Source organism: Thunnus albacares, chromosome 13 (genome assembly GCF_914725855.1).
Source record: "Thunnus albacares chromosome 13, fThuAlb1.1, whole genome shotgun sequence".
NCBI lineage: Eukaryota > Metazoa > Chordata > Actinopteri > Scombriformes > Scombridae > Thunnus > Thunnus albacares.
Genome location: NC_058118.1, coordinates 254,567 through 281,983, shown reverse-complemented (window position 1 = coordinate 281,983; position 27,417 = coordinate 254,567). Strand labels below are relative to the sequence as shown.

General features: G+C 39.0%; 1 protein-coding gene and 1 long non-coding RNA gene across 4 annotated transcripts; one reads left to right on the top strand and one right to left on the bottom strand.

The window, feature by feature from the left end:
* Positions 1-8,242: 8,242 nt before the first annotated feature.
* Positions 8,243-12,519, top strand: LOC122995697. 2 transcript variants are annotated; one of them, XR_006406843.1, is made up of 4 exons: positions 8,243-8,367; positions 11,224-11,376; positions 11,636-11,667; positions 11,875-12,519. It is a non-coding gene; the product is annotated as an uncharacterized LOC122995697 (long non-coding RNA). The 2 variants fall into 2 exon arrangements; XR_006406842.1 differs by lacking the exon at positions 8,243-8,367 and having other exon boundaries at positions 10,950-11,376.
* A 556-nt stretch (positions 12,520-13,075) lies between these two features.
* On the bottom strand, positions 13,076-26,306 carry tiprl (TIP41, TOR signaling pathway regulator-like (S. cerevisiae)). 2 transcript variants are annotated; one of them, XM_044371036.1, is made up of 8 exons: positions 25,985-26,306; positions 24,081-24,208; positions 21,872-22,051; positions 20,435-20,534; positions 20,149-20,280; positions 19,624-19,719; positions 19,416-19,478; positions 13,076-13,797 (listed from the first exon to the last, which is right to left on the bottom strand). In XM_044371036.1, the coding sequence occupies exons 2-8, from the start codon at positions 24,203-24,205 to the stop codon at positions 13,669-13,671; spliced, it is 825 nt and encodes a 274-aa protein (XP_044226971.1). In that variant the 5' UTR covers positions 24,206-24,208; positions 25,985-26,306; the 3' UTR covers positions 13,076-13,668. The 2 variants fall into 2 exon arrangements, with proteins under 2 accessions (XP_044226971.1, XP_044226970.1); XM_044371035.1 differs by having other exon boundaries at positions 25,961-26,305.
* Between the last annotated feature and the right edge of the window lie 1,111 nt (positions 26,307-27,417).

Below are 27,417 nucleotides of genomic sequence, written 5' to 3'. Positions count from 1 at the left end.
GGAAAGTCATCTAGCATGTTTTGGATGTTAGTGTTCTTAAATGTCCATTTACAGTGTTTTGGGAGGGGTAACAGCCCTGATAGCAATTTCCTTTGGCATGGATGTGGGCCAAATAAACAGCAAAGATGTGGCCAACATTTGGAAGTGAATGACGGGCTATATCCGGGCCAAGGGTACAACAGCTATAACTGAATCATAACAAACTTCTACTCGGAGTAAGCCAAATACAAATAGTTGATATGGCTCATAGCTGGACCTGATATGGAATATCTGTATGGCTGAGTTCTGTTAAGGTCTTATGGCCCTCATATGACCAACATATGGCTGACAGACCAAAATCTGTACTTATCCCAGAATTTAACCTAAACTACACCACACCTGTGATCTGGCCCACATTTGGAAGTGAACAGTGGGCTAAATCTAGTCCAAGTCTGTAATAGCCTTAACTGAACCATAACATAGCCCTAGCAGTACCAGAAGTAAGCTAAATACAAATAATTCATTTGGCCCATACCTGGGCCTTATGTGTAATATCTGTATACCAAAGACCTTATGTGGCCTACATATGGCTTACAGACCAAAATCTGTACTTTGCCCAGGATTTAATCTAAACTGCACCACACCTGTGATCTGGCCCACATTAGGAAGTGAATGAAGAATGAAGTAAAGACTATAGTAGCCTTGACTGAACCATAACATAGCCATGAGTATTATCCCAGAATTTTACCAAATGGTCTATACTTTGAATCCTAAGGCAAACAGTCCAGAAATCCAAAAACATTAAAATGTCAATTTAATATGTCAAATTGGCAATTTACGTATTTCTATATGATCTTTCCTAATAAAGGTTATTAAAAGTAGTAGTTTATTAAGCCGTGGTTAATAAAAGTATTTTTACTGCCAATTTGGCAATTTTTTGCATTTTGTGACTCCCTTTATAGGCTACTAATGCAAACGTAAAAAGCAAAACATAGGTATAACTTTTTTTCTTTTTTTAAAATTTATTTACAAAATCCTATCAAGACAGGTCTGTGAGCCAATTCACTGGCAATGACATTCCTGATAAAAGCCTTTGAGAACTTAGAGTGTCAATGGAGTGCAAATAAAAATAAAAACAACAAGAAGGTGTAAATGGAGTGCAAATAAAAAGACCATCAAGAACAAAGTGTGTAGATTCTTAATTGTCAGCTTCCACCATCAGTACTTTCACCTCTGAAATGGTTGCTGTCATAGGGTTTCGTCTGACAGTGCCGTGAGAAAGCAGAACACATGAGATAGCAGCAGTGTTATATTTTTATTCATGTATTTGTTTTATCTTCCTATACACACACATTATATATATATACTATCCCCTCTGTTGTTCTGCATAGGCCTGAACCCCCTCAGCCAGATCATCACAAAGAGTGGCTACAGATACCAGTTCCGAAGTGGTACAATCATCAGTCAGTGTATGCCAGGAATGAGTGTTGATCAGAACCGAGGGGGTTGAACTACCAGGAGGCATCATTGTAGATGTTCAGGACAGCTACAAATACCTTGGGATCCCACAGGCAAATGGGAACCATGAGGAGGCTGCAAAGAAGTCGGCCACAGCCAAATACCTACACAAAGTAAGGCACGTCCTGAAAAGTTGGCTGAATGGGAAGGACAAGGTACAAGCCATCAACACATACGCCCTGTCAGTCATCAGATACCCCACTGGTATAATAAGCTGGCCAAAGGAGGAGACAGAGGCCACTGATATCAAGACAAGGACACTCCTTAAAATGTACAACCGTACACTGGTGAAGCCAGGACATTGTGGAGTACCACTGGATCAGTATATAACAAGAACTGCTGCTGCTAGGTGGCCTTCCACCGCAATCTTTCAGCCAGTGTTCTTGGTTTTCATGCAAAATCAAAAGGAACAAAGGCCTTCAATCAAACCAGTAAATCTGACATTACTTGACTCTGCCAGGATGAGAGAATAACACAGAATGGCCGTGAACTTAAGCAAAGATCTAAAAGTCTCCACATTATCCCAAGACACACAAGATGCTTATAATCATGAGGAAAAGTACCAACCATATCAACCGATGTATCTACCAGACGGGACTCTCCAGAGTGATGATCTTCATCTGTCATTTGTCTGAAAGAGAGGTCTGTCCTATATGGGGCATTATTCTCAGGAAAGGTCATTCTGTTCTTCATACAGGCCAGTTTGGACACATTTACCACAGCCAGAGTACCCAGAGTGAGTCTTAACTACTTTAGTTCTAGCAGCTGCATCACATATGATAGAGCTGACCTTCGAAAAAAACTGTTTGCCCTTGGTGCTGAACCTACTGCTCAGACTCTGCATTTTAGTTACAAGATCTTTTAAATACTCATTCACACATTGGGGTTTGGATCTGCCACAGAGCAAAGCAATTACAAGTGGCTTCCTCTCTTTAAAGTATTGGCCACAGCTGTTCTGAACTGCTAGGAAAAAGTCTGATGCCATCAAAATTTAATTGCAATCTGAAAGTGTGTTGGTCAGGGACTTTGGACCAGATTCTTTCGGAAGTCTTCACCAGCGAATTTAATATGCCAAAGTAATAGAGATGACCCCCAGCTATCATTTGTGGCCTGTAAGAGGCAGTGGTCCTGAGTAGAGTTCTACCATCTTTAGGAAGGAAGGGGAAATGCACCTTAAGTATCACCAGAAGGGCAGATGAAGCAATCAAAGAGATGCCATAGTTGACAGCCCAACCTGCAAGAGATGAAACCAAATCATTATTCATCGAATCAGCACCGTCGCCAGCTATATTTTCATTACTCATCAAATTAGGATTGTTACAGGTTTCATCATTGCTCACTGAATCAGCATTTTCACAAGTCTAAAATAACATCTCTTCCAGTACTACTACTTCCAGCACAGTAAATTGTCCAGGTCCTCATCACCCTGAGGATTTTCAAGTCTCTCAAATAAAGCTTGAACCTTCTTAACTGCTCTCCCTCTAAGGCTATTTTGTACAGAGCTCTTTCCACTTTCCATTATCAAGGAAAAATGCTCACCAAAAATTGTCCTTTTTCCTGTAACCTTCTATCACCACAGCCACAGAGCGATCCTATTATGCATATTAGTTTTACATCAGTCAAACACAGAGACTGATCACCTAAAACAACAATAAACACATCAGCAGGGGTGTGTAGAGAATAGAATAATTGTATGAGTATGAGTTATAGTTACAAGAAAACTACTCAAATACGAATAAAAGACTAGTCACTAAAAAAATAAATATATCAAACAAAGATATTTAAAAGCTAAAAAAATTGCTGGAGAAGGAAAGAAAATGAGTTGACAAATACAGAAAAAGATATAAGTGCTTAATAATAAGAAATAAGAACAAATCACCTCGTTCAAAAGTAAATGAGTTAACTAGTTAGCGCTTCTTCACTAGATATGATCAATCTGTCTTTAGTAACAGGCTATGTACCACAGTCTTTTAAAGTAGCTGTAATTAAATCTTCTCTTAAGAAGCCTTCTCTTGATTCAGGCATTTTAGCCAACTATAGACCTAAATCCTTGAGAAAGTGGTGGCTAGTCAGTTATGTGACTTTCTACATAACAATAGTTTATTTGAGGATTTTCAGTCAGGATTTAGAGCACATCATAGCACAGAGACAGGACTGGTGAAAGTCACAAACAACCTCCTAACTGAATCGGACAAAGGATTTCTCTCCATACTTGTCTTGTTAGATCTTAGTGCTGCATTCGAGACAACTGACCATCACATCCTCTTACAGAGACTGGAACATGTAATTGGCATTAAAGGAACAGCATTAAGCTGGTTTAAGTCCGATTTATCAGACCGATTTCAGTTTGTACATGTTAATGATGAACCCTCCATGAAGGCAAAAGTTAGACACGGAGTTCCACAAGGCTCTGTGCTCGGACCAATACTATTCACCTTGTATATGCTTCCGTTAGGTAATATAATTAGGAAACACTCCATAAATTGTCATTGTTATGCAGATGATACCCAATTATATTTATCAATGAAGCCTGATGAAACCAATCAGTTAAGGACATTAAGACCTGGATGACCTGCAATTTTCTACTACTAAACTCAGATAAAACTGAAGTCATTGTGCTTGGCCCTAAATATTGCAATATTGCAAAAATCCGGCACATCCTGTCCCAAAAAGATACAGAAAAAACTATTCCATGCATTTGTTACTTCTAGGCTGGATTATTGCAATTCCTTATTATCAGGCTGCCCTAACAAGTCTCTAAAGACTCTCCAGCTGGTCCAGAATACAGCTGCACGTGTACTAACAAAAACTAGAAAAAGAGATCATATTTCTTCCATTTTAGCTTTGCTACATTGGCTTCCTGTAAAATCTAGAATAGAATTTAAAATCCTTCTCCTAACTTACAAAGCCCTTAATGGTCAGGCACCATCATATCTTAAAGAGCTCATAGTACCGTATTACCCCACTAGAACGCTGCGCTCCCAGAATGCAGGCTTACTGGTGGTTCCTACAGTCTTTAAAAGTAGAATGGGAAGCAGAGCCTTCAGCTATCAGGCTCCTCTCCTGTGGAACCATCTTCCAGATTTCGTCCGGGGGGCAGACACCCTCTCTACGTTTAAGAGTAGGCTTAAAGCTTATACTGGATACTTGGACACTGACTACCATCAGTGCATGTTACTAGCTTGGCTTCTTCCCCAGAGTTTTCTGTGCTTTCTCATCTTGCAGGAAACCCTGGATTGCAGGCCAAGCCTTCGCGGTCCTTCGTAGTCCTGTTGCTGTCCTTCCCTGGCTATTGCTGCTGTTATTGTTATGTTGTCATTCTGTCTCTCCCTTTTCTGTAAGCTTTGGCCATTTTGGGTTGTACATCCCACTCTCTCTGATTGCAACACCTGTCTGTGTAAGATCCATGAAAATCTCAAATTTGTTGTTGAGAAGTTGCATCATTTGAGGCTCATAGGTACCTCAGATCTTGAGAGTTTGACCGAAATGATAACCTGTGACACCTCCAGCAAAATGTGCATGTATGATGAGTGTGCAGAGTGCAAAGACTATGTCTATGTCAATGTCTTGTAAGCAGCTCTCCAGTTTTGATGGCTTGGCAGAGGTTGCATTCACTCAATGGGTCTGTGACCGTACTGGTATGTATGCACCGTACTGGTGCCAACAGGTTCTTCTGGCCTGCACGAGATGACATCCTGTTGTACCTCTTTGATGAGGTGCTGGAAATCATTCAAGCACCACAGCCTGTGACATTCCATCACATGGAAATCCAGAGAGATGTATGGAAGTGACTCTCCCTGTCACTGTCATGATGCTTTTGAGGATGTCAGTTCCTACTCTTTTTAGGAAATAATTTTCCAGGGTATTCTCAGTCACACTGTGAATGTGTAAAATGGGAGCACCATGGTATAATATGCTCATTTATAACCACATAAGATGGAGGATAAGTTCTACAATTTCGTTAGGACAAGGACTGTCTGATGGAATTCTCCTCTAGGAGAAGATTTTTTGGAAAATAGTTTTTTAATTCTCATTTCTAGTGTCAAATACCCCTAACTTTTCAGTTCAGTTCAGGGCCATTACCAAAGTTTTCCAATACATTTCTGATTTTAAATGTTTTATTTCATGTATTATTACGCAGATGGTGTATATATTGTCCGTGACGGGGTGGTACAGGAATGGCTCCCATGTATGATAAAAAAGGATATTATTAATACGGATTTTATGTTTTTTTTTGGAGGGTTAACATATCTTTCATGTTTTGGTTTTAAAAAAAAAGAGTTTGCCCCTGATAAAAATTTTAAAAATTGCACACACATACACACACACACACACACACACACACACACACACACACACACAGACAAAGATTCCTTACTTTATATATAGAGAAGAGAGATGTAGAGAGATAACTGTAACTGTTACCCACTTCCAGTATTATTGTAAATGCTATGCTAAAGAAATGCTATGTGTGTAGAATTTCCACATACCACTGTGAGCTGACAATACTATCAAAGAGGAAAGTTGATAGTGCTATGCTGTCACTGTTAGCTATGAAAGAGAGGGCCCATCAGCATCCACTCCCATCAAGCACTACTGTTCTTTACCAGCGGTTACCCCATCAGATACTGAAAAGGACTTGGGGTCAGGATGTGACTCTACATAAAGAGTGGTAATCCCCTTTGCATTTTTTCATTAGATAAAAAAAACTGATAGCCACCCAGCTGATATATCATGAAACCTAACATTATTGAACTTTTGATGTAAACATTGATGCTGCCATTTATCTTTGTTATAATCTTGTCATTAATCAAATTTGATTGAAGTAACTGTAACAAGTAAATGGTGACAAATGCACAATTAATGTTCACTCAGTGCACTATTTGATCATTTTTGTTTGCTATGTTGCCATGTATGTTGTGTATTTGTCTTTACAGCAGGAGTATAATTGAGGAGGAGGTTGCGATTACGGTGGACGAGGAAGACACTAACAGTCTAGATGAAAATCTCACAAATTACCTGGGAAATAGCATGTGAGTTATCAAAAACGTGAAAAGTGAATGGTTTTAGGAGCACACTCATCCTTTATTGACATGTTACTATCAAACTGGTTTGGGTGTGCATTCACTGTTCCTATCCTTTGTGTGCAGTGTAGAGTGGGCTGACAGTTGTTCAGAGTGGATTGACCAAGTAGTTATTGATGCTGTGGTGCACATATGGAATACTGTTGGATTTGATGACCACAGCAGTAATGATGACTACATTCCCCCTTTGTGTGTGAACTATGTTGACTACAGAAAACTTAATGACTACATATAATAGTACTTCCATGTCAGAAAACTGGACACTAGTTTTACATTATAATATAGCTAGCCAAAAGTCGGACAACAAAAATAATGAACACTTATATAGAAAGCCTTCTTTCAAAGAGTGACAGCTCTGAAACTCTGCTATGTTACATATTGATAATGTATTACTGCTCCGATTAAAAAATATAGTATTATAAAAGTATTTGTTTTTCTTCCACCAGAAATGGAAGTTAGGTGGATATTGATGTTTTACCAGTGATTGGAATAAGGTAGACATTCAGCAAGACCTGTCAGATGTACCACAATATAATGCTGACATGACAAGACTGCTGCGGGTGCTGTGTGATGAGGACATTGTGAGCCGCAATAGCTTATGAACAAGACAGCTTGTCAACTTTCCTCAGCTACCATTTGACAAATGTCCAGTCACCAGAGCAAAAATTGCATGTAATGCTAGGAGGCTATATGACATCAAGGTCTGCAGATGAGGGACTGCAGCAGTCATTAGATGGGTAACGTTTACTAAACATATCTTGAGTGTCATTACATATACTGTTTGTATGGAATCCTGATAGTTGCTTTCTGTGATGCCTATAGGCAACAGGTACAGTTTGAATGCTTATTATGGACATACTTGTCATGTTCATTTCCAATGTTTTCCAGATCTGCCACAATGGACATACAGTATGGAGGTGGAAACCACAGCTTTTATTCAAACTTGGTATGCAGGCAGGAAATTTTATGCCTGCCACACATATTTTCCTGTTGGGCAACAACTACATCAAAGTCCTGTTGCTGTTCAAATTCATGAACATGAGCTGTGTTGCAGAAACAACTTTCTGTGTGGTGCAGGACACTTAATGCGTTGATGCCATCCAACACTTTTGGCAGGAGAAATGGATTGGCATTATCCTGTGTCTACCCCACAAGGATGGTTTTCAGCTGCCTCTAGATGACTTTTGAAAGATTGTTGATATTAACATTTCCGTTTATAAAAATGAATCATGGCAGCAACCTATAGCACCTATTCCAGAATGGACAATGAGACTAAGTTGATCATGGGTGTTTCTGCAACTACAGGCATTTTTACGTCCCAGCAGTGAAATTTTGGATTTATGTTAATTTATGCTTTATAGATACATACATAGTGTTATTACACATCTTGACATAATTTTTTTCTCTAAATAATGTGATTTAATAACATCTCTGAAGCATTTTATGGGTCCAAGCACCATTTTTGCTTGTGTCCCACAACTGTGGTCTCAATGTTGAGATATGTAAAATGAGCTAATTCAATTACAATATGACATTAAGTGTTTCATATAAATAATTACTTTACACCATATTATTATTTTTTTGTTTATTGATCATTTCTATGATTTTTTCATCTAATTGTGCCTGTCCCACACTTTTACCGCAACACTGAAGAAATGCCATAGTAAAAGTTTTTTTCAAAGCCAAACAAATCTAGTTTCTATGGAAACAGAAGTTAGCAAGTGAGCACATGGATGACAGGTTGGCCAACCAACACTAGGTGACCCTCAAGAACAAGAAAAACAAGGTAAAGATCATCTTTTCTTCTGAAGTATTTATTGTGTGTCCTTACTGTACAGCTTAGTAATTGTGTATTTTGAACTAGATTTTAAAAATTGATATTACTGTGAAATTCATGTATATTAGATGCTAAGAGTCAAAGCTAATGTAGCAGACCTTGCTAGCTGCCATTTACCTGCAATATTAGCAAAAATGTCATTTCCGCAACATGTCTTTACTGCAGCAGCTTAAGGTGTCGCAGTAAAGACCTTGTGTCGTGGTAGAGACAAATTCAATGGGAGTTATATGCATATATTATATTGCAAATATTAAGTCTATTGTAAACTTAACATAAAATATGTCATTTTTGCAACCCTAGATGAGACCAAATTCATCTACAGTAAGATCATATAAATGCAGAGAGGAAATGAGAAAAGACCCAGGCAGATATGAAGCATTTCTCCGCAAGGAAAAAGAGCGTTACAAAAAAGAAAGGAGAATGGGTAGATAAAAACTGTCTCCCAACTGACAAAAAGAGAGAGAAGTCTGAAAAGAAGACAGTGGAGGATAAATAAAAGAAACCAAAGGGCAAAACACATAATACTGGAGGCCTCAAATTAGTTTGTTGCTATGAACACACCACAACTATCCCCAGAGGCCTTACTTGTGAATGAAGCTGGTTTTGACTTACCTAATGTTGTGGTGAGATGCTATTAGTGTTATGGGTTTGTGTTAGTATATTAGTATTAATGTTCATGCCAAGTCAAGGTTAGATTATTAACATTTACCATTGACATTGTGTCCTTACCGACACAAGATGTCATTACCACAGCAAGGCTTTATTTTAATTATTATTATGATTTTAATTTGCAAAAATTATTAACACTTGAGTAGAGATTTTTCACACATTACGATTGCAATATCTGTCATAAAAAGTAACATATTTTATCTTTTGTGTGTATGAAAACAATTGACATTTAGGGTTACTGTCTAAATTTTCCAGGACATAAAGAAAACCATGAAATCCCCCTTTTTTTAAATTATTTTTTATATCAGTATTTACAATTGTGCACAAAGCTTGACAAAAATGAATTGAAATGTCAAAAATTTTATATAAATTAAAAAAGGAAAATGTATAAAATTAAAGTTTTAGTAATGTTTCGGTAAGGACATTTTGTGAGAACAAAGAAAAGAAAGAGAGAGAAAAAACATAAAAGATAAACATGTTCCAGATTAAAATCTTTACGACCATATGCAATTTTGTGGACCTGTTACTACGTATTACAGTCTGTGATGGTTAAAATTAAAATTCATAGAGGTTGATTTTTTTAAATTTGGGAGTCAAAAGTGACCACAGTTGCAGAAACAGACGTGGCTGAAATTATTGGTTAAAGATATTTTATTATCAGTGCATGTCTATGTTTGGTTTGCAGTGGAACAAAACAAAAAAGTTGTGAAAATAACTCAATTCATGCTTATTCTACAAAGACATTCTAAAATAGCCTGGACAAAATTATTGGTACCCTTTAGAAGCTGTAAGAAATAATTGATTTGTAGTGATACTTTAAGCAGACTATTGTGCTTTAATTATTATCACAGGTGTTTTCAATCTTATAATCACTCATGCAACCAGTTTAAAAGGAGAAAATTACTCATTCTGCTGTTTTGTGCCACTGTGTGCATCACATTGAACATGTCATGCTCCGGCTGGATGGCTGAGTTATCTTTTTGTTTCTCCCAGTGTTCCTTGTCTTGTGCTTCCTGTTTTATTTTGATACTCACCTCTTGTCTCGTTTCAGGTCCTTCACTTCCTGCCCTCGTGTGTCTCCCTCTTGTGTGATTACCTGCCCTGCCCTGATGTGTTGCACCTGTGTCTCATTGGCTCCCATTCCCCAGAGTATATAGTCTCAGTGTTCCCTTCCTTCTGTGCCAGTTTGTCTTGTTTCCTGCATGACAGCGTTCCAGCCTATTTTTCCTTGTGAGCCTTATAGTTTCCTGACCTGTTTTTGCCTTCAACCTTGCCTTTAGCCCACTGATTTGGATATCTCGTTTTGCTGACTGATCACCTGTATACCGACCCAGTTGTGATTAAAGGACTGATTTTTGAACTTGCCAACTGAGTCTGTCTGCATTTGAGTCCAAGCCATTGTTCAGTTCTTGACAGAACATGGAAAACAGAAGGAAAAGTAGAGAGTGGTCTGAAGACATTAGAAAAAAGGTAATAGCCAAGCATGGTCAACGTAAAGGTTACAAGACCATCTCCAAAGAGCTTGATGTTCCTGTGGCCACTGTTGCCAATATTATCAAGAAGTTTAAGGCCCATTGAACTGTAGCCAACATCTCTGGATGTGGTTGCAAGAGGAAAATTGGCTTGAGACTGAAGAGAAGGATTGCTTGAATGGTCAAGAAAGAATTAAGGAAAACTTCAATACAGATCCAAGCTGATCTTCGAGTTCACGATACAATAGTTTCAAGTCGCACCATCTATCGCTGTCTGAATGAAAATGGGCTCCATGGTAGAAGATCCAGGAAGACCCCACTTCTAAGAGGGAGACACAATAAAGCCAGACTGGACTCTGCCAAAATGCATATTGACAAGCCACAGTCCTTCTGGGAGAATGTGCTTTGGACAGATGAAACAAAATTAGAGCTTTTTGATAAATCACACCAACCCTATGTTTATAGAAGGAAAAGATGAAGCCTTCAAAGAAGAGAACACCATGCCTACTGAGAAACATAGAGGAGGCTCAGTGATGTTTTGGGGTTGCTTTGCTGCCTCAGGCATCGGGTGCCTTGAATCTGTGCAGGGCACTATGAAATCAGAAGACTATTAAGGCATTTTGGAGCGAAACATACAGCTTGGTGTCAGAAAACTGTGTCTTAGTTGCAGGTCATGGTCTTCCAGCAGTATAATGACCCCAAACAGTGAGGAGTGAGAGTGGAAGAGAAGAAAATGTTGGACCGTTCTGAAGTGGCCTGCTATTAGGCCTGATCTGAATCCCATTGAACATCCATGGAAGGGCCGAACTACCAGTGGGTAAGTGCAGAATCCTTATTTAGAGTTACAGAGAGTTCTTGACTGCAGTTATTGGAGAAAGAAGCCTTCATATGGACAATGGATAAACTTCTTAGCGAACTGCCACTGCGCGAGTTTGTAACAGAAGGGCACATTCAGACTGCACCACTGACTATCCGCTTTCTTCTCCAAATAATGTTTAAACACTTTCATTATCAACACAGATTATTACCTACACTGACCACAATTATTCCAAACACTATTGTTCATGTTTTGCCAGATCCAGTAAAGGGGAAGTACAAAGATTCTGAGGTGAGACACTCCCTTCATATCTGGCATGGTGCAAAGTGTTTGACTAAAAAATATCTACTCGTTATGTACTGCAGTTTTGTCATGACTTATGTTCTCCTTTTTCCACATAAGTATGGAAAGCAAGGTAACACTTCCCTAGTATGTATATTGACTAAATCTCTACTAAATAATTAGGTGTTGTTTTCCTGTTTTGTTCACCCCAAGCAGGCTGGACTGCACCAGGAGAGGAACGCCTTCTGTACTGGCTGAAGGACACTGAACCACTACTGGTATAGCTGTTGAGTGGCCAACAAAGTGGAGGAATTTATCATATGTAGAATGATGAAAAACTTTTGTACAAACAATAATTACAGTTTAATAACAGGATCTGTATACCAGATGTAATTAGTTGCTCTTGGGTCTGTAACATGTGGTTGCTTTGTATCATCCTCGGTGTCTTCTGATCACTGAACGTTGTCCTTTTACTCCACAAATGGTGTCTCTATAAGGGGACATTGTCCTCCTACTGAAATACTCACACGTTGCAGTATGTTGATGAACACTTTCCATTATTCCAGCTGTGTTGGGGGTGTTAACCACATCTTGGACAGTTTTTTGATTGTTGGCTTGCTAGCCTGTGGCTGATATGTTTGGGTCTTTCTGGATTGTGTATTTTCTTATCTGAGCTGGGATATTTTTAGGCATAGGTGAGCTAAGTGGTCGCCTATTTGGAGACCCCGCGATTCATTTGCTGTCACCACCGTGTAAGAATCACACATGAGTAACCGAGGTACTCCTGTTCCATGCAAACATCATAATATGATCCACAGCATAATCATTCATAACCAGGATATAAATGATACTATATGTGCATTATGGCTATGAATATAAAACCTGTCTATGTGAAATACTTCACTCCTGGAGTTTTCCAGAGAGCAGCTTTAGTGACTTCAATGACAACCCAGAGTTGCCAACTCACTAACATTAAATTGGTTATAATTGGTTATTAATTGGTTGTAGTCAATATTTTTCATAATTACAATGTATCAGATCTATAGTGAGAGGCATCACTCTTAGTAGTGAACCTACAGAGAATTATCATCTGACTGCAGCTCCCCTCAGCTTTATAGTGAGTTTCAGCTCACTGTTTCGCTGTCTGGCTGCAACTTCACTGTTTTGGTATTTCCTCAGCACTCTCATAGCATTGTTTTCAGCTGAAGTCTAAAAAGAGAAACTAAACAGAGATCACAGGCTGATTTGCAAATCAACATTTTGCTGGGATCAAATTTGGGGATTTGGAATGAATGGGGGGTACTTAAACATATTGTCAGTAAAAAATAACCTTTTTGACAACGTTTTTGCACAGATTAAGTTAACCATCATAGTAATTCATCAACAGAAAACAAAACTACAGAAAAAGCAAAGCAAGCTAGTAGTTACCCAAAAAAATTTATGCAGCCACAGGGTTTGACATTTTCACACAAATTCTGGAGGTGTTTACTTGCAAATGGAAAACAAGCTTATTCACCTTCCACAAGTCACTGCAGAAAATACAGTAGTCATATTTCCAGAAATTCGCGATTACTTTCACTTTAAAAAACACAAAGCTGTTTTATGTAGCTTTTTTACAAACGCATTACTGAAGTGGAATCAGCTATCTTCCCAAGCCTTATGTCAAAAGGCTATTCAACTTGACAGTGAAAAGTATACACATAAAACAAAATCAGTTCAAATGAACAAACCCAAAATTGAGACCAAAGTGTTTAACTGGTTAAAGTTTCACTGATAATACAGTGAAGCTTGATACAATATTATAACATAATATATATTGAAACTGTATGTCAGATTTCAGTGTCTAAAGAACACACCATCACAGTGGTCACATATAAAAACTACTCCTGTACAGATATTTGAAGGGAAGATCAATGGTTGTTATGTTATTGTAAGATTATCAATGTAATGTAAGACTAGTATTACTCTTTTTCATCATGCAACATCAACATGGACGTTATAGTATTCTGGTCACTGAAGGTCTTCATTAACAGTCTGAGGCTGCATCACAGGAAGCTCCAGCTTCTCACACTCTGTCAGCTTCAAGGTTAAATGCTTGGCTATCTCATTAGGATCAGTGTACAGTGCAGCAGGAACATTCTGAAGGAAAGAGTAACATCTGTGTTAGAATGACAACAAAAAATAGTACATAGAGATTTATTAATATAAATAAATATATAAATATTACTTGTCAGTATTTTAATGCACATTCTTCTAACAAAAGCTGTACATAAAATCTTGTGACAAAGGATTAATTTATTTTATTTTATTTAATGTACAATAAAATATATGGTGATGAAGAATGCTATATGGTGGTAAAGAAAAATGTTACAAATGCTGTTACATAAGCAGGATTTGAGCAAATGTCTGTGATAGAGGCTTTTTATTTTTATGATGGAATATAGAAAGCTTATATGCAAATATAAGGTAATGTTGGGATTCTTTTTCAAATGCAAAACATTGGTAAATTTCTTTTGTAAGTATTGGTGGTGTAGGGAGTTTAATGCTGTGGTGATTAACAAAGGTTTTACAGTGCTGCTTGAAAGTTTCTGAACCCTTTAGAATTTTCTCTTTTTCTACATAAATATGACCTAAAGTGTGATCAGATTTTTACACAAGTCCTAAAACTAGATAGAGGTAACCCAATTAAACAAATGAGACAAAAACATTAAACTTATTCATTTATTTAGTGAGGAAAACTGTCAAATCTTACATATTTGTGTCAGGCAAAAGTATGGGAACCCTTGCTTTCAGTAACTGCTGTGACCCCTTTTGTAGCAATAACTTAAACCAAACGTTTCCAGTAACTGTTTATCAGCCCTGCATATCAGCTTGGAGGAATTTTAGCCCAGTCCTCCTTACAGAACAGTCTCAACTCAGGGATGGTGGTGGGCTTCTTTGCATGAAATGCCTGCTTCAGGTCCTTTACGGCATTTCTATAGGATAAAGGTCATTGACGTGGCCATTTGAAAACATTGACTTTTTCTGCTTTAACCATTCTTTGGTAGTGCAACCTGTGACTTTAGGGTTGTTGTCTTACTGTATGACCCACTTTCTGTTGAGCTTTAGTTCACAGACGGATACCTTGACATTTTTCTGTAAAATTTGGTACAACTCAGAACTCATACTCCATCAATGATTGCAAGCCGTCCTGTTACTGCCACCACCATGTTTCACACATGGGATAAGGCTCTTATGCTGGACTGCAGTGTTTGCTCATTGCCAAACATAACTATGGTGGGGAATAACAATGGTGTAGGATGTATTTGATTTGTACATGATCTGCCTGACAGTCGACTGGTGGAGTCCAAACTCTTTAGAAATGGTTTTGTAACCCTTTCCAGCCTGGTGAGTATCAGCAACTCTTCTAAGGTCCTCAGTAATATCCTTTGTTTGAGCCATGACACACTTCCACAAACCTGTGTTGTGAAGCTCCGACTTAAATAGTGAAGACTCAAATTTCTCTTCTTTAAATAAGGCAGGGCCTCCCAGACTCATACTTGATTGTCATCCCATTGATTGAAACACCCAACTCTGATTCCCTTTCAAATGATTTGATAATCCATGAGGTTCACATACTATTGCCAAGCACAAATATGTAACATTGGATTATTTTCCTCAATAAATAATGAATGATTATTTTTGTCTCATTTCTTTAATTGATGTCTCTTTATCTAGTTTTAGGACTTGCATGGAATTCTGATCACCTTTTAGGTCATATTTATGCAGAAATAGAGCAAATTCTAGGGTTCACAAACTTTCACAAACTTTCAAGCAGCACTGTATGTCAATTCATAGTGGCATGGGGAGTATTGTTAATTTCCTCAAAAAAACTGACAAAATGTATCACAAAATTAGTTGCAGTGCTCTTTAATGGACAAACTAGGCAATAGCTACACTGATAATAAAATAGCTGAAGCCCCTGTCTTACTGATTTATCTGCAGTTAGCTCTGTTTACATTGTGTTTATAACAAATATTACATACAGCGGATCAAGTTTAACATTATATAGAGTAAATTGTGCTAAAACATTAAACTACTCAATCTTTCTCCCATGATATACCGGAGTTTGTCTATATAACACAACTGGCAAAGTTAGAACCACAGATTATCTTCCTCAGGTTAAGTATAAGTGAATATACCTTTGTTTAATTGGCAATTTAATTCATTATTAAATGTGACATTGCTATATACTTGTTATGGAATTTTCTTTAGGGGTTACAAATTTGAATGACAAATTGGGTCAAAACTGAGCCTTGAGGTCACACTGTAATTCTCAATCTCTCCTCGAGACTTCAGCTGTCTGTGATGTTTTGGTGAAAGCAGAGACCTCTCAGATAAAGAGTATATCAGCATTGCCATGGTAAGCCAAGGCCATAGAGGACCCTTCTAGACAACACAGATAGGTGGAATGTGTAGTCAAAATGTGTTGACAATGACCTGAGGCTCAATGCAACGTGACTTAAGATGTCACAGGTAAAGTGCAGTCCTTTGTTTAGAAACTAGTGAACCAGTTAGACTAATTTTTCATATTGTAGGCCAATCTGCTTGGGTTAAGGACTAACACTCAGACTTTCAGAGGACAGATCGGGAAGAGGCGGCATCTGAGTTACACCAACTTGGATGTTCACTGTTTAAGGTTCTCCTTGATCAAGTAACTTCAATGAACATTCTCTATATTAAGACATCAAAGGCTTGTGTGTGCTTCTCTCCATCGAAGTGTTGACCATTGCTCAGAAATATCCACAACACTACTTATTAGCCTTAGCTATCTTATATCAGAAGTTTTCTTTCAGAAGTTCAGGTTCACCGTTTGCCTAATATTCTAATTTGGGGGAAATCCTCCTGATTGTCCTACATAACCATTTACCAATGGAGTACACTGGACTCTGACAAAGGCAAGTTCTATTGACTGAGACAAACAGTTCTCAAGGTGCTCAGGGGTGTTAGCTAGGTAGACAGACACAGAGAAACACATGGGTAGTGAACCTCAACAGAGCAAAAGAAGAAGAACAAACAAACAAATTTCCAAAGATAGAACAAATTATCCCTGTTTTCATTCCACCAAATAGTTCTGTTATTTTTGTAATGATATGCTGCCACAACATCTAAATATCAATAAAAACACTTCTATTGCCTTCGCAGAATTCTATTTAATTTGAAATTTTGGAAGGGGTGTTTGTCACACCCATGCCCCAGACCCATAAAATATCAAATTTTTCCACCACTTCTGAGGAAGGTGCAAAGTTTGACAACTTTTTGAGCATCTTTAGCCCCTTAAAAATGCATTTCTTTTGGGGGGAAAAAATAGAAAAAAAAAGAAGAAGAAATAATTCCTTCAGCTACAAGAGGGCCTTCACACTCTGCTAGGTGCTTGGGCCTTAATTAAAGTTGCAAGCAGCAATGATTTGGCCCTTGCACCTTTGTGCACGTTGGAGTTTGCAGCAGTCAAAGGGCTTTTATTGCAGGCATGTGGATGTCCTCAGGCATGGGCTTTTACTGGACGTTGTAACAAGTAGTTCAATATGATTTCCTGTGTCCACTATGTGGCACTAGGGAGCACCCACAATTGTGTGTCATTTCGCTGTATATCATGTGTAGACCACACCATGTGAATTTCATGGAAATCGGATGATGTTCGTCATATAGGGCTGACTTCCTGTTGTCAGTAGGTGGCACTATGACCATGACTCAATATTGATATTTAGATGTGTTCAGGCCTGAACTCTTATCAAGCAGCAGGTTGGACAATGTACATTCAAGTTGCAACAACTTCCCACTTCATGGCAAAACATTGAAGTTTGCGGTGTTGCCACAGCAACAGCATATAATGAAAACTCAAGAGTTTGATAACTTCATTGTAAAGGTCTTTAAATGACACTGATCAAATTTGTAGTCGGTTGAGTTAAATTTCTATGAGGACTTTGTTAAATACAATGGCTGCAAATTGCAAAAACTGTGCTAAAATTGCAAAGTAAATTCAAAATGGTTAACTTCCTGTTGGACTGAGGGTATGGCTCCCAGAGGCTTTTTTGTGTGCCTGGAAATGATTCATCCATGGGCCTACCAAATTTCGTTCATCTATGTCAAAATTAACTTTGACTTTGAAATATTCTAGGAGGCGCCCTCGAGTCATTTTGCCACACCCAAGTCCAACAACCATACCAGACACCCCTTCTGACGCGTGTGACAAGTTTTGTGAATTTTTGAGCACCCATAGCCCCTCAAAAACAGCTTCCTGTTTCATGGCGACCAATACATTGCCATGGCAACAGCTTTTGGTGAAAACTCAAAAGCTTCACCATTTAGCATCATCAACGTCTTACAATTTAGCTGCTGTGGAGCGGCTGTGGCTCAGGAGGTAGAGCAGGTCATCCACTAATCGGAAGATTGGCGGTTCGATTCCTGCCTCCTCCAGTCCACATGCGAAAGTGTCCTTGGGCAAGATACTGAACCCCAAATTGCTCCTGATGGCTGTGCCATCAGTGTGTGAATGTGTATGAATGGTTAGTTTCCTCTGATGGGCAGGTTGGGACCTTGCATGGTAGCCCCTGTACCCATTCAGCATATGAATGTGTGTGTGAATGGGGCTCGTAGTATAAAAGCGCTTTGAATGGTCGGAAGACCAGAAAAGCGCTACACAAGTACAGTCCATTTACCATTTAGCTGACCAAATTTTAGGTGGATCTGTTTAGCCTGCTAGGAGTAAACAGTAAAAGTATGGGGCCTATAACTTCCTGTTGCCAGTAGGTGGCGCTATTAGTATGATACAATATGGGCCTGTCCATGTCTTCGGACCATGACTATTATCAAACATGTGAAATGTGGGAAAGATCTGACCATGTGGAGTCGAGTTACAACAGTTTGTTATGCAATGGTGAAACATTAAAATTCGCCATGTTGCTACGGCAACAGCGTTCAATGAAAACTCACAATCTTCACAATATAACATCATCAAGGTCTTAAGGCTTGTCTGACCAAATTTGAAGGAGTTGTGTTCAACCTCCTAGGTAGAGGTCGTAAAAGTACAGAACCTGGAGCCTCCTGTTGCCACTAGGTGGCGCTATGACTATGATTCAATATTGACACATAGATGAGGCATTAAAACCCGGACAAACTGCGACAAGGCCATGTCCAGATCCGAGGCCGACTCCATTCGGACGATCCATCAATCCTTTACACTCAGCACTTAGTCCTCTTCCCCCCTTTATATTCAAAGTATTTGTGTGGTGTCGTTCCCTCCTTTTCCTTTATTATTTTGGTATATTTCGTCATGAAATAAAGGGACAGGTTGACACATGCACTGTACTGCACTGAAAAGCCCACTGAGATAGTCTGTGTGCATACTAACTTCCACACCAGGTGCTCAAGCTGTAAAGACTGATAATTACACCTTGAGGTGGACGGGCAGTCCACGCCTTTACTTGAAGAGTTTACAAATTTTTATGTAAACAGTGTCACGGCTCTTGTCAATCAGATGTAATTGTCTTTTTAATATGCTGTTTTCACAGATAATATAGTTATTTGTGGAATTTGTTTGTGTATTTGCAGATCTGTTTTATACTTGCAAAATGTTTTTGTGAGTTTGCAAATCTTTTTTTGTATTTGTGGAAGGAGATTTATATTTACAGATTACACATTCACACATGGATTGTTGATCTGTTCACACAAATAATATTGGGACAAATCTATCTTGATAATGATCTGTCATAGCTCACCTTCAGTTCTGTTATGTTGCTTTCCCTTGTGCTGAACTCTCGTAGCAGGTAATTCTTTCCAGCCTGGAATCAAAAACAGCATCACAATTTGTTACTTATTAGAGGCCTCACCATAGGCAGTGTGGAATAACCTCTGCTGCATTTAAATTCTATGACTTGCTCATTATAAAACCTTGAACTTCATCTTGGCTGGAGAAAACCAACTTGCCTCATGATACAGTCGCGTGTCATTTATTCTGATCAGCACTCCATCCACTCGTAGGAAGAAACGCAGCAACAAGAAGAAACTTGTGGGCATCACCCTCTGTATAATCAATAAGACACACATCAAGATGTTAACACTGCAGAGTCCCTCTTGCAGAACTTATTAGCTCAAACGGTTTGCATACAACATGATATGATACAGTACATTACAAAAATACAAAAAGCAAGATTTGGAATCAGTCCATACATCATCACGCCTTTTCTGAACTTGGTGATCTTAAACAAATCAATCACTGAACTTTGCCTTCTGAGCTCTCCCTTAATCCCAGAATGCACCTGTGAAGAAGCTCCAGGAGCTGACAGCATTTTGCCATTCTGAGCTTCTGCCTCCGTAAATGAGGCATGAATTACATGCAGATTTTGGCCAAATGATCAATTAAAAGCTTAGTGCACATTTACATTGCTCTTAAATGGTATCTGGTCTTCATTTGGATTAATAGTATCAAGTGTGACTGTAGGCAGCACTCACAATTTTGACGCTGATCATTGAGACTCCGTGGTCATGCAGCTCGTCCTCAAACAGCAGAACCTCATCAAAAAACATGATCTGTTCCCGAGCCTTCAGCTTCTCCATGTCGATACGTTCCGCTGTCTCAGTTGCCTTCAGATGAACAACAAATAAAAATGAAACACAGGAGGAAGTAGAGGTGCTCAAAGACACAAAATCATTCTCCATATTTCTAAGACTTTTGACAATATACAAAACAAAGGTAGTGATAATACTGTGTTTCACTCATTTACTGAAAATGACCCACCTTTATCTGCATACCGTCTCCTATCAGAGTGCCTCTGTAGTCTGTGGTGTATGTCCAGTCGTAAGGTCTCACCACCTCTTGGGAGTGTTCAGAATCAGCTCTAGAAAGAGATCAAAGATTCATGTTTAGTTATTCCTGAAAATGTCCCTGCTTGTGAAATCTGTGATCTCCTGTTGTCTAAGAGAAGGGGTAAGGGATAATGGGCTAAAAGTGGGTTGAGCACAATATGCATTACTGCTTGAAAATCCTCAACAGAGTTTTGATAACAGGTCTACAGGTGAAAAGGCTAAAGAGTACAATATATTCTATATGGTGTTTTTCCATTGTTTTGGGGGTAGTCATGCCAAGCCATGCCGGGAACACTTGAGTTGAGGTGGTGCGTTGCCAGTGCCAGTTTTCCATAACACAGCACTGCAAGGTAAAAGAAGTTGCTCACCTGCTGGAGGTGTAATGGTTTGCAGAAAATGCAGTAAGTCTGTTGTCTACAGCTCTTCATCAAACATCTTACTGTGGCTGTTTCTGTTTGTACTCTTTGTCCTATCATTATTTCTAACTGATTCACTGAAAAAAAATATCTCTAAATATCTCCAGATCTTGTGTATACCTGTTTCTATTGACGAATAGCGCCACTAACGAAGCTCTGCTAATTCAGCTATAAACACATTTCATTTCCTATAAATTCTTCAAAATAAAAGTCTCCCTTTATTGTATTTCATCAGCAGTAACTTAAGACAGCTCTGATACAGCTGAAAGTGGCCAAGAAACAGTAAAACACTTATCTGACATACAAACAGGAACACAGGGGAGAAACTAAACTTCAAACCACAAAAATTCAGTTAGAAGCTGAGAGCTGAACACACACAGATTTTTGAAAACAGCTTTCTGTCTGGGCTCCAGCACAGACATGAGCTGAGTTTGCAACACACCGCTTGTTTGGGGGGGAGAAGGGGGGCTCATCATGGGCTGGCTGCGGTTGGTCCTGCAAGTGAGCAGGACCACTGCAGCGTGATTGGCCATGGTTATCCCCTGCTGTTAGGCTGTAGCGCATTTCATTGCGGGTTGGCTTGGCTTGGCGTGGCTAAGGCAGACTGATCCAAACTAATGGAAAAACCCTATTATTGACCCTTTGACTACCAGACCAAACTGACAGGCTCAATAGTGGCAGATGGAATACATGCCAGATTTCAAAAAGATTGTGGAAAACAAGAAGTAGTGTGCTAGAAGAAGTGGTGTGCTGTCATTGTATCTCACTGGAGTTTGGAGCTTGCGTGTGTCTGCCAGGGCATTTGTTTGTTTCCGTAAAGTAGTATGTCTGTTCTTTTAGCTCTCAGTGTCTGAACGGTTGGCCACACCTATTTAGAGTTTTGACATATCAAATGTTAACTGAACAATCCTCAAGCTGTGGCCTTTAGTAACACATTATAATGTTCATCTTGCCTGCTTTCCTGCCATTCCTGAGCACAGGCCACCTTGACAGCATCCTCCATGTTGTTGACTCTCTTAAGGGCATCAATTGCATTGAATTCGATGCCGAAGCCATCTTTGTGCTGGATGCGCAGGACGTTGTCCCCAAACAGCATCTCTGGAAGGGAGGGCATGCTCATCTCCTCTGCCAACCTGGGAAGTCAAAAGTAAACATCTGTTTAATGTAACAATGCATCTTTCTGAAAAGAAAAAACACTTCAGGTCTATATTCACTAATGTTGCTTGACTTAAGATGTCCTGTGGAGATTGCTTGTAAAAAAAAGTTACTGTATGTTTTACATTAAGTGTTGCTGACAAAAACGCATATTGTGTGTACTTAAACTCCAACAATTGTGCTAAATGCATTTCCTCCCTCATAAAACATTTGCAAAGCTGTTTAAAGTCCCCCTCCACTGAAAAATGTGTTTTATTGTTACCTCAGAAGGTTGTTTTCACAATCACCTAATAAAAGGTGAAGAAAGTTTCTTTGTATTCACCATAAATGTGAGTTTAAGGGTTGTACCTACGAGTATGATTTGTGACATCACAACTAGTTTGAAACCAATTGTGGTCCAGTATGCAACTTACACAAGTGTGATGTGGAAACTCAATGTTCAGAAATTATACTACCTATAACCTACTGATACTTAACCCATTAAACTCTAGAACGCAACCTTAGGCGTAACCTCAACCTGTCATCCTAAACCTGCATTAAGTGATTCTGTGTCCATTTGGGGGCAGTGCAAACAAGTTGTATACACAACACTGATATATCATCACCTTTTAAGTTGACATGTGGCAAACAGTTGCTTATTTACAGAATAACATTATCATTCATTTAAAGTCTGGCTAGCTGGTGAATGCAATTCCAATATTCTCCTTTAGCTCTGTTTTTGAGCTTTACCAACTCCCGAGGGAAATATCTGTCTCTTCAGCTGCTAAATGCTCCATGTTCACCAGCTAATCACCAACTGTGACTGAGTTAGTAATTGCTACCTTTTTCTCTGAAAACAGCAGCCTGCTGCGGCTGAAAACGACGCTATGAGAGTGCTGAGAGTGAACCAAAACAGTAAAGTTGTAGCCAGACAGCTAAACAATGAGCTGAAACTCACTATAAAGCTCAGTAAAGCAGAGGGAAGCTGCAGAGTCGCTGATAGATATTCTCTGTAGGTTCATCCGAGCGACACCACTGCATCTCTCTAACCTTCTGTTGTTGCTCACAGGCACATAAGAGTCTGAGCTATGTGCCACCGCTGCTGCCACCTCCTTCTCTTCGCTCTTTTCTCCATCTCCTTCCCTACTTTCTCCTCTTTGACCTCTCAGGAGTCCCTCTGCAAGACCATTGGCCATTGGACCACTCTGCTTCCCTGGCTGTTGGTGCCACTTACAGAGGTTTTGGATCTGGCTCCTCATCCTGCATCAGCCTCACCTCATTTCTCTCTCTCCCCTGTGTGAATGATATCATGTCTCTCTCTCTCTCCCTTGTGTATGTGGTTTCCTGTCTCTCCTCCTGTGTGTGTGTGTGTGTGTGTGTGTGTGTGTGTGTGTGTGAATGGTGTGATGCGAGTTTTCCCTGTGGGTGTGTTTAGTCTGTCCTCCTCTCAGGTGTCCACGGTGATGGAGGTCGCAAGGTGTTTGGTAGCACCTGGAAATTGCTCAATGTCCTTATGATCATACATATTACAAATCATTATTATTTTGTCATTTTGGCTGTTATCCATGCTGTAGTTTCCGTTCTATTCTGTACACACAATATCTATTGCATGTCTGTCCTGGAAGAGGGATCCCTTCTATGTTGCTCTTCCTGAGGTTCCTTCCATTTTTCCCCTTTAAAAAGGGATTTTTTGAGGGCGTTTTTCCTTATTCAAATTGAGGGTCTAAGGATAGAGGATGTTGTATTGCTGTACAGATTGTAAAGTTGCCTGAGGCTAATATGTGATTTGCAATATTGGGCTATACAAATAAAATTGACTTGACTTGATTTGACTCTCACATCACACATTGTTATTTAATTCACAGTTATAAGACATTGTTTATAGCCAGTGTACAAAAAGGGGGGGGGGGGGGGCTGCAATAACCTGAGTAAAACTGTACCGACCAAAGGGTCCAGAGTTGAACAAATCAAGTAAGAAGACAAATAAATATCTGTTCCTGTACCTACTAAGTAAGAGCAACATCTCACCGTTCAATGTCTTTGGATTTCATGATGTGGTTTTTGGCAGCAGTCACTTTCCATGGTCCAAAGGTGAAGTCCTGCTTACTGCTCTTGAAACCATGTGACATCATTGTGGACAGAGAGGCCAACATCAGCTATAAGAGAAAGAGCAAATTTTTCAAACAGATTGGACGGACAGACACTGCGATAAGGGGTTGTAAGAACCTTTTCACTCATAATAATACTGGTGATTAATTATGAGTTTCCAAGGGGTTGCTATGGCCACAGTCAAGCTGATGATTTGCTTCCAATGATTCTGTATGTTTGAGGTTTGCCCAAATTACAATAAGTCCCTGCAGCTCTTCACCTGACCACTTAATTGTGCAAAACAGATCCACTGTATGGTCAAAAGTATGAGGACACCCAATCAAAGTATGTGGACAGCTTCACTTTTCTCATCTTTCCACCAGACAGAGGCTTGCTACCATTCAGCCACAGGAGCATTAGTGAAGTCCAACACTGATGTTTGGTGATAAGGTCTGGCTCACTGTCAGTGTTCCAGCTCATCCCAAATGGGTTGGATGGGGTTAAGGGATTTGTGCAGGCAGTTTGTTTTCCACATCAAAAAGGGGAAAAGCATTCCTTTATGGAGCTGGCTTTGTGCACTAGGGCATTGTAAAGTTGAAAAAGAAAAAGGCCTTCTCTGCTGAGTTTGCATTAATAGTATGATTACATTTCTCATTTCACATTGTAGGTGGTTAACATTTACAGAGCATGTAAAAACAAAAGTTTTGCAGTTTTGGACCTGTAAAAGGCCCGCACCATCCTAAGGATCTGGGCTGGCAAAACAGCAGGTCTAATACTACAACGTAGTAGTTAATGCAGACAAGAAAACACACATATAAACAAAAAAGATAAGAGGACAACTAAAACTGTCTGGAAGTAAAAAAAAACAACTGGTAAACTCACTTTCATGTCTGATAACTAGACTGATGTGTTTACATAATTCAGCTCTATTTTATAACCACCAAGTTTTATGTTTATTTTGAATGGCTTTACCCTATAGATAATTTTATTTGTAACTGTCTTTTGTGCTGTTGTTTTTTTAAAAAATTTATTTGAGTTTTTGTATTTTGCTGTTATTTTTGTTTTATTTTTATTTGCCTCTGCACTGGAAAGGACTTTGTGCTCCTAGCTTGAAAAGTGCTATACAAATAAATTATTATATTATTATCATTTGTTGATTTACACCAATTCAAAAATTGAATTGTTGGCACATTTATTGATCATTTTCTACAATTTGTACACTGCATGATTTACTTAAATGAATAATTTAATGTACTTATAGTCAAATCAGTTTGTTAATTATTCTCTGCAGCTCCCACAGAGAAACAGAGAAAGCTATAAAGTTAATCACTTTATAATTTATTGATGAATAATGTTAACATTGGCTAATAAGCGTAGTTAAACCCAGTATACATTATTGTTAACCCTATTCAAACTTTCGACCGAATTAGTTCGGCAGCTAAGTTACCCATTATATAAATTTTCAGACACACTGGAACATAACGTTAAACATTTGCGTCGTTGTATAGATGAGCTGTTTTTTTAATATAGATTTTAAAAAAAAAAAAAAAAAAAAAACTATCAAAAGCAATTTGAAATGTATTTTCCTTAGTTTCTGAAAGGGATGATATGTATACAGCTGTAGAACACTTGCTTTAGCCCCAGTTTTTGTGTCTCATGTATTATCACAAAATTAGAATGAATTAACCAGCTTCGCTTCGCTTCAAAAAACACATTCCTTGTGGTGGTTGAAAATTAAAGACGGTTGTCTTAAACCAGAATGAATATTGGTCTGTACAACAGCATGTTGTGATGCATTACAGAAAAAGAAATTCGTTTACCTTACTGTTGTTGTCAACTGTTACCTGTCATGGAGACTACTAGAGTGCGCCGGTAAAAAGTGACCGGTTACGCTTGCTACGCTCAAGCTGTGGTTCCGCCACTTCTTCACTGTGGGTGCATCCCAAGTCTCTTAAAATGCATCCACGTTTCGCTCACTTGCGTCTTAGGATGCACCCCAAGTCTCTTAAATTGCATCCACGTTTCCGTCACTAGCGTCTTGGTCCCTCCCACCGTGAATGCATGGAGAGACAAAAGCAAACCAAGCGAGGAGAAAGGAAACGAAGAACTTTGTTTTTAGAGACATGAGACGTCCTTTCCTCTGAAGTGTCACGTGAAGCGACGTCCGTTTCTGATGACGGCGGCAGCTGATCACAGCTGGATCAGCTGTCAGTCCGCTTTAACGGCTGCTTAAACTCCCGATGGATTTTTGTGTCTGCACGCACGTGCACAATGCTGACACTAATAAAGGTTCACAGTTATCACCGCCAGAGCAGCTGTTTCCTCTCTGCAGCCTGTTACCTGTTGAACACCTAAATAAAAACAAATATAAATAAAAACCTGCATTCTGCATTTACATCGTGTACTGTTTCCTGCTCAGAGGCACAGGAACCATTTCTACTCGCAGAATGCGTTTATACTATTTATGATTATTTGCATCTGTATTTTTTGATATTCTGATTGTGAATTCATTATTTAATGACCCAGAATATGATCAGAGTCTTCTGAACACTGGGAAATATGTATTTGGCTAAATGTTTCAGGGAAAATGGAAATTATGTAACTCATATCAAATCCGACGCTCAGGAATTTTCAGCCTCACATGTGACTGAATGGACGATAAATTACTTAAAATATAAACGTGTTTAACTGATATTATGGATAAAATTAAAGTCAGGGAGAGTCTGTCTGTCAGCAAGTAAAAGTTTAATGGGGGAAATAACAGATCATGAAAAGAAAAATCTTCCTAATAAATGAAGAAAGTTGTTTATGGTTCTTTTGTTGATCAGACTGACAGTTAACAGAGGAGACGAGGAGGCACAAAATAGAGAAATGAGAAGAGTCCAGAGACTTGAGATGTACTCCTTTCTTCTTCTTCTTCTTCTTCTTCTTCTTCTTCTTCTTCTTCTTCTTCTTCTTCTTCTTTTGTAATTTGCGGCAGATTAGACGCAGCAAAGGCGTATTGCTGCCCTCCACAGGTAATTTGTAGAACTCAATTGAATGAGTTAGGTCTTTAAATGCAGAGTCTAGTGCGTGAGTCCAGTGTGATTAGTCACAGTTTTTGTTGTTTTAAAATGTTCCACGATGAGTATTAATTTCAATGAATGATCTGTAGCTCCAATTTCTGACAGCTCTGCTTGCATGATGCATCTCTCTGTGTGATAGCTGGTGCATTCCATCAAGACATTATTCACAGTTTCTGCCTCTCCACAGATGCATTTTCCATCCTTGTGCTTAC

Excerpts from the sequence above, each read along its gene's own strand:
- tiprl (XM_044371036.1), bottom strand. The coding sequence starts at position 24,205 with ATGTTGGCCTCTCTGTCCACAATGATGTCACATGGTTTCAAGAGCAGT. Across the intron at positions 20,281-20,434 it reads GAGACGGTATGCAGATAAAG|GCAACTGAGACAGCGGAACG; the intron begins GTGGGTCATTTT and ends GTTCATCTGAAG. Across the intron at positions 13,798-19,415 it reads GCAACATAACAGAACTGAAG|AATGTTCCTGCTGCACTGTA; the intron begins GTGAGCTATGAC and ends TCTTTCCTTCAG.